Source organism: Meriones unguiculatus, chromosome 21 (genome assembly GCF_030254825.1).
Source record: "Meriones unguiculatus strain TT.TT164.6M chromosome 21, Bangor_MerUng_6.1, whole genome shotgun sequence".
Classification (NCBI taxonomy): domain Eukaryota; kingdom Metazoa; phylum Chordata; class Mammalia; order Rodentia; family Muridae; genus Meriones; species Meriones unguiculatus.
The window spans coordinates 48,193,425-48,199,865 of record NC_083368.1 but is presented as its reverse complement, the minus strand read 5'-3'; the positions used below and the strand labels follow the sequence as shown (position 1 = coordinate 48,199,865).

The following is a 6,441-nucleotide window of genomic DNA, read 5'->3' as shown; positions in this document are numbered from 1 at the left end:
ACACCTCCCCTACTCCTCAGAAAAGAGGAGTTCCCCCTACCAACCTACCCCAGAACATCAAGTCTCATCAGGATTGAGTGCATGCTCTTCCCCTGTGGCCTGGCAGTCCCACCAGGGGCGTCTGCTCTCTCTCTTTTAATTTTTTTTTCACAATTTATTAATTATATATCCCAATTGAAACCCCCTCTCTCCACTCCCCCAGTCCCACCCTCCTTATTCTTCCCTTCATCCCCTTCCCCTAGTCCATTGAAAGGGGGAGTTCTCCACTATTGCTATCTGCCCAGAGCTTGTTAAGTCTTATCAGGACTTACCAGATGAGCCAGAATTATCTCTGTCACTGCATTTTTGTCCTAGCAGGTTGTTCTGCAGGTCTCATAGCCCATGTCTATGACGTCCCTGACATGTTAATCCCTTGCGTGGGAGCAGTTGGTATGAGTGACCTGATGGCTTCAGGGTTTCAGTCTAGGTGAGAAGGGCAAGGGAAGGAGGTAGGAACTAAAAGCCAGGACTGGAGAAGGCACTGAAGTGACCAGTGAGCCCCTTGCAGTACACAAACTAGAGTAGGCTCAGCAATGGCTGTGGACTTTGAGGACCCCAAGAGTGGTTTCCGTCACTGGGAAGTGGTTCTGTTCATCAATGAAGAGGTAACGAGGAATGGCGGTGGCCCTGGCTTCTACCTGACCTTCATTTCACGGCCCTGGAAGGATATCGAAGATGGCCTAAAGTCTATCGTGGCTGATGCCCAGGTACCGTGCACAATCAAGCGGGCATGCGCCTGGAGTGCTCTGGCCCTGGGAGTGAGGGTGGCTACCAGGCAACGAGAAAAGCAGACGCGACGAGTTCAACAGCTGAACGGTCAGGTCAAAGAGCATGAGGCAGCCACGTGGACTTTGGCAACAGACCTCCAAAGGCTGCGTGATGAACGCGACGAAATGATCTCCGAGCTTCGCAGTGCAAGAGACAACTTGAAGCAAGTACTACAAGAGCGTAATATGTTGCAGAGGAGACTAGTTGAGTTCAAGCTCTCAGAGCAGCAACTCCTTGCTGAGTCACAAGATGCTGATTATCCAGGTACTCCGCCATGGCCTTCATTTGTCGAAAAACCTACAGAAGCTGTTGATCCAGGCTTGCAGAATGGGCAGTATGCAGTGTCCCCGAAGAAAGCACAAATGGCATCTATCAAAGGTTTGCCACGATCCCTTCCCTAGTCCTTGAGCTTAGGCCCCACAGCCCCTCTCCCAGTGTTCTCTGCATCATTCCCAACGGCATTCCTTCCACCATCCAGAGAACTCAAGAAGAGAAAGATGGAGCTTCAACCACTAGCTCCCTTGTCTGCAGTTGACTGCATTTGGATCCCTGTGCTGGAGCCTGAGGGAGCAAATTCATGGGCAAAAACTAATCGAGATATAACCAGGGGAACTGGGAAGCTTTGACCCCAAACAGACTCCTCACTGAATTTAGGGAGGGAGAAAATAAATGGAGGTATGTTCCAAAAAGAAATCACTTTTCTGTGGCGCCTTTCCTAATATTTTCTTTCTTTTATTTATATCATAGAATATTTGAGAACTCATCGAGTAAAACTTTTCACTATTCTATTATCAAGCAATAAAAAAAAGAAAAGGAAAAAAAAAGACATTCCATGAGAAATGATTTTGTTTGTTTGTTTTCTTTACTTGAGCAGAAAATAAAAGCTCCCAGTTGTCTTTGTCTGGGATCACAGATTACTGATACAGGTTTTGCCCTTTTATGCTTTTGTTTTTGTCTTTGAAAACAGTATTTCAAATCAGGTGCACCTATAGAAAAACCACTAAAGATGACTTTTAAAACATTGTAAGATATCAGTTACATAATTGATGGAATTCTGATAATAAAATAAGACCAGATTTAACACCAAAGAAAGAATGTGGCATGTGGTAGAGAACAAGTTTTGAAGAACCTTGTTGAATTAAAATTGTCATTTCATTTACTTATTTGATTCTCATTACAAAACATGGTATACTTAAGCATCAAACCTAAAAAGAATTCTTGAGTGTTCTAGTGATCAGTGGGATAATAATGAACAAATATCAGAGTTGGTGATTTTGATGGATATAAATGAGAAAATACTAAAAGTCAGGTATAGGCCTCCTCTTATGTTGTAGCAGAAGATAACAGAATAAAACATTTTCAGTTTTTCAGAATACATTACAATGTAATGAACTGCTACCACCTTTAAGGACAGATAAGCAATAAGCACATGCATACCAGAGCATGCTACAAAGGATATCATACGAGAAGTTAAGAATTTAGCTATGAACTCAGTGGCTGGCTCTCTGAAAACCTCCCCCTTTAGGGGGGTGGGGGCAGCCTTAACAGGCCACAGAGGAAGACAGTGCAGACAGTGCTGATAAGACCTGATAGGCTAGGGTCAGAGGAAACAGGAGGAAAACCTCCCTTATCAGTGGACTAGGGAAGGACATGGAAGAAGAGGGAGGGAGGGAGGGATTGGAAGGGGTTGAGGGAGGGAGCTACAGCTGGCATACAAAGTGAATAAATTGTAATTTTTAAAAAGGTGGAAAAAAGTTTAGCTAATCTTTTCACTACTCAAAATATCGGGGACCAGGGGTCTTTTCTGAGACTGATACTCCAACAAAGGACAATTAATGGAGATAACCTAGAATCCTTGCACAGGTATAGCCCATGGCAGCTCAGTCTCCAAGTGGGTTCCCTGGTAATGAAAACAGGGGCTGTCTCTGACATGAACTCAGTGGCTGCCTCTTTGATCAGCTCCTCCTGAGGAGGGGGGCTGCCTTACCAGGCCACAGAGGAAGACAATGTAGCCACTCCTGATGAGACTTCATAGGCTAGGGTTAGATGGAAGGGGAGAAGGACCTCCCCTATCAGCAGACTTGGGGAGGAGCATAAGAAGGGAGGGGTGGCTTGGGAGGGAATGAGGGAAGAGGCTACTGTTGGGATACAAAATTAATAAATTGTAATAAATTTTAAAAAGATATTAAAATTGAATTGGAAGATTGAAAAATGTGTTGATAGAGGTAAAGTGTGGGTTAGGATAATTGCTTAGAGTCCCTTGGATGCACACACATCAAGCCTTTTTAACCCTGTTTTAATGTCTGTTTCAAGAGGCTTCTTGTGAGTATTCAGGAGGCAGGATGGGATTAAGAGGAATACTGGAGAGTCTTGATCACTATTCAACACTGAGGGAGATGGAAAGTGACTGCCACTTCAGAGAAGCCTTAAGTCCTGCCAAAAACCATTTCCTGAATTGTTAGCTTGAAGAACAAAACTTGATGTTTCTATGCAAAGAGAAACAATCTAGCTTCTTTTAAGACATATAAAGAATCCCTAAAGGTGTAGGAAAGAAAATAATAAGCCTTGTACTATGAAGAAAGTAATAAAATCATTACAAGCATTCTTGCACTGACCAAGAAGGAATGCTTGCCAATAAAGTAGGTGTATGTACTCCATTCTAGAGACATAAGAACTCTAAGACTGCCTGGGTCTGAATATTTCTAAGAATATGGAGAATATATGTCAAGTATTAAAAAGTATTCAGAAATATGGTTTAGGAGGAAGAAGAAAATGATGTATAAAGATTCTCTGAGAAAATAATGATTGAAGTCATACAACTGGCTTTAAAAATAAATAAGAATAGTTCATCAGTTGATTCCTGTGTTACATAGTTTTATGTCAACTTGACACAAGCCAAAGTCATCTGAGAGGAGTAAGCCTTAATTACAAAAAATGCCCTAAAGGCATACCAACAGGCCACTCTTACTTGATTGATAGTCGAATGGCCCAGCCCATTGTGGGTGGTGCTGTCTCTGGGTTGGTGTTCTTATGCTATAAGAAAGCAGGCTGACCAAGCCATGAGGGGCAAGCCAGGAAGCACCACTCTTCCATGTCCTCTACATCAGCTCCTGCCTCCCAGACCTTCCTGTATTTGAGTTTCTTCAAAAATGGACTACAATGTAGAAGTACAAGCCAAATAAACTCTTCTTTCTTTCTGAAGTCTTTTTACCTACTGTTTTTTTTTTTATTACAATAGAAATGCTAAGGCAACACCAAACAATTTATAAAGCCTGTGGTATTTCAAAAAATATATAATAAGAGTAGCACAAAAATTTAGTTTAACTGCGATTCAAAGAAGTGAGTCTGTGACTATGGATGGCAACACCTACAGTGGGTTACCCTCCTCCATCAATTAGGAGTCAAGAAAATGCAGGAGCTCCACAAGGAGATCAACAGAACCAAAAAATCTGGGCAAGAGGGTCTTTTCTGAGACTGATACTCCAAACAAGGACCATGCATAAAGATAAACTAGAACACTGCACAGATGTAGCCCATGGCATCTCAGTGTCCAAGTGAGTTCCTTAGTAAGGGGAGCAGGGGCTGTCTCTGACATGAACTCAAGTGGCTAGCTCTTTGATCACCAACCCCTGAGGTGAGGAACAGCCTTATCAGGCCACAGAAGAAGAATATGCAGCCAGTCCTGATGAGACCTGATAGGCTTGGGTCACAGGAAAGGGGAGGAGGACCTCCAATATCAGTGTACTTGGAAAGAGGTATGAGAGGGAATGAGGGAAGGAGAGTAAAATAGGGAGGGGACAAGGGAGGGGGCTACAGCCAGGACACCAAGTGAATAAACTGTAATTAAAAAAAAAAACAATTTTAAAAAGTGCCAGAAAATCCAAACAATCTTTAAATTAAACAATGTATTTCTAGACAGTTTGATTCATCAATGCATAAAAACAATCAAAAATGTTTTAAGTCACATGAAAATTTAATATAACTTATTTTTCAAAACAACATGCAATTCAGATAATCCTTATACGAAAGCACACAGCATTGTCTTTTAATTTGGAAAGGAGTATGGCTTCAAATCAATATTTAAAATTTTTACTGTATAAAATTTTATAAGAATAACAAACAAAAATGAAAGCAAGCAGTATGAAAAATACAGTAGAAAGAAAACCAATGCCTTAAAAAACAAAAACAAAAACAAACAAACAAAAAAAACAACAAAAAAATAACTAGTAAAGGATTGGTTCCAAGATGGCAGTGACCAGCATGCACCGTATCTGAGGGGCACAGGATCCGAAAATTGGAAATTGGTGAGCAGAGTGGCAGCTGAAACCAGAACAACTATATTGAGGCTTCCTGGGCAAGAGGGAACAACCCAGGAGAAGGGACGGTTTGGATCCTGGTCACCTGTGGACATCTCTGGGAACTGAGAGTGGAAAATATTTAACCCCCTGCACTTCCCCTTTCTCCAAGCATAGGTTTCCTTGTTTGGCAGCCAGCAGTGGCCTCTGCCCCAAGAACTGAGACTGCTTTGCTGAGACTACAGTTTTTGCCCCAAGCACAAGCCTCCATGCTCAGTGACGGAAAAGGCACAGGTGGGTCTCCTAGAGTTACTGCTGGGGCAGGGAAACAGAAAGTACAAGCAGGAGCCTCCTGGCACTCTGTGACAGAGGCTACAGATGCATACCTGCCCAGCAGACAAACAATCTGAGAGTAGAGAACACAGGATTCCTGTGCTTTCCAATTAGGCCTGAGACCAAGTGAGTACACCTTTAAGTGAGTGATTGCAGAGCCCCAGAACCCGGGTCCCTGGACAAGGAAAGGCTACCCATTCTCTCCGTATCTCTTCAACGTAGTACCTGAATTCCATGCTAGAGAAATAAGAGAACTAAAAGAGATCAAGGGAATACACATCTATAAGGAAGAAGTCAAAGTATCACTATTTGCAGATGATATGATAGTACACATGACTGACCCCAAAAATACAACCAGAGAACTCTTTCAGCTGATGCAGCCAAAGAGTTTGCGGCCTTCAGAGAAGAAATAATTAAATCACTGAAAGAACTAAAAGAAACAGAGTTGAAGAAAGTAAAAGAAAAAGAGGAAAATACAATCAGACAGGTGAAGGAAGTAAACAAAACAAATCAAGACCTGAAGATAGAACTGGAAAAATTAAAGAAAACACAAATGTAGGAAATAATGGAGAAGAAGAATTTAGTGAAGAAAACAAGAACTACAGAGGTAAGCATAACCAACAGATTACAAGAGATGGAAGAAAGAATGTCAGGTGTAGAAGATACAATGGAAGAAAGTGATGTATCTGTTAAAGAAAATGTTAAATAAAAAAAATATTCCTGACACAGACCATCCAAGAAATCCAAGACAATATGAACAGACAAAACCTAAGAATAATAGGTATACAGGAAAAAGAAGACTCCCTTCTCCAAGGCCCAGAAAATATTTTCAACAAAATCATTGAAGAAAATTTCTCCAAGTTAAAGGAGAAGCCAACATGAATACATGAGGCCTACAGAACACCCAACAAATTTGACCAGAAAAGAAAATCCTCCCGCCACATAATAATCAAAACAGTAAGTGTACAGAACAAAGAAAAAATACTAAAAGCTGCAAGGGAAAAAG

At 41.6% G+C, this 6,441-nt stretch overlaps 1 protein-coding gene across 1 annotated transcript; it reads left to right on the top strand.

Moving 5' to 3' along the window:
- Positions 1-572: 572 nt before the first annotated feature.
- On the top strand, positions 573-1,208 carry LOC110566805 (testis-expressed protein 13C-1-like). The gene has a single exon (XM_021664705.1). The coding sequence runs from the start codon at positions 573-575 to the stop codon at positions 1,206-1,208; it is 636 nt and encodes a 211-aa protein (XP_021520380.1).
- The last annotated feature ends 5,233 nt before the right edge of the window (positions 1,209-6,441 follow it).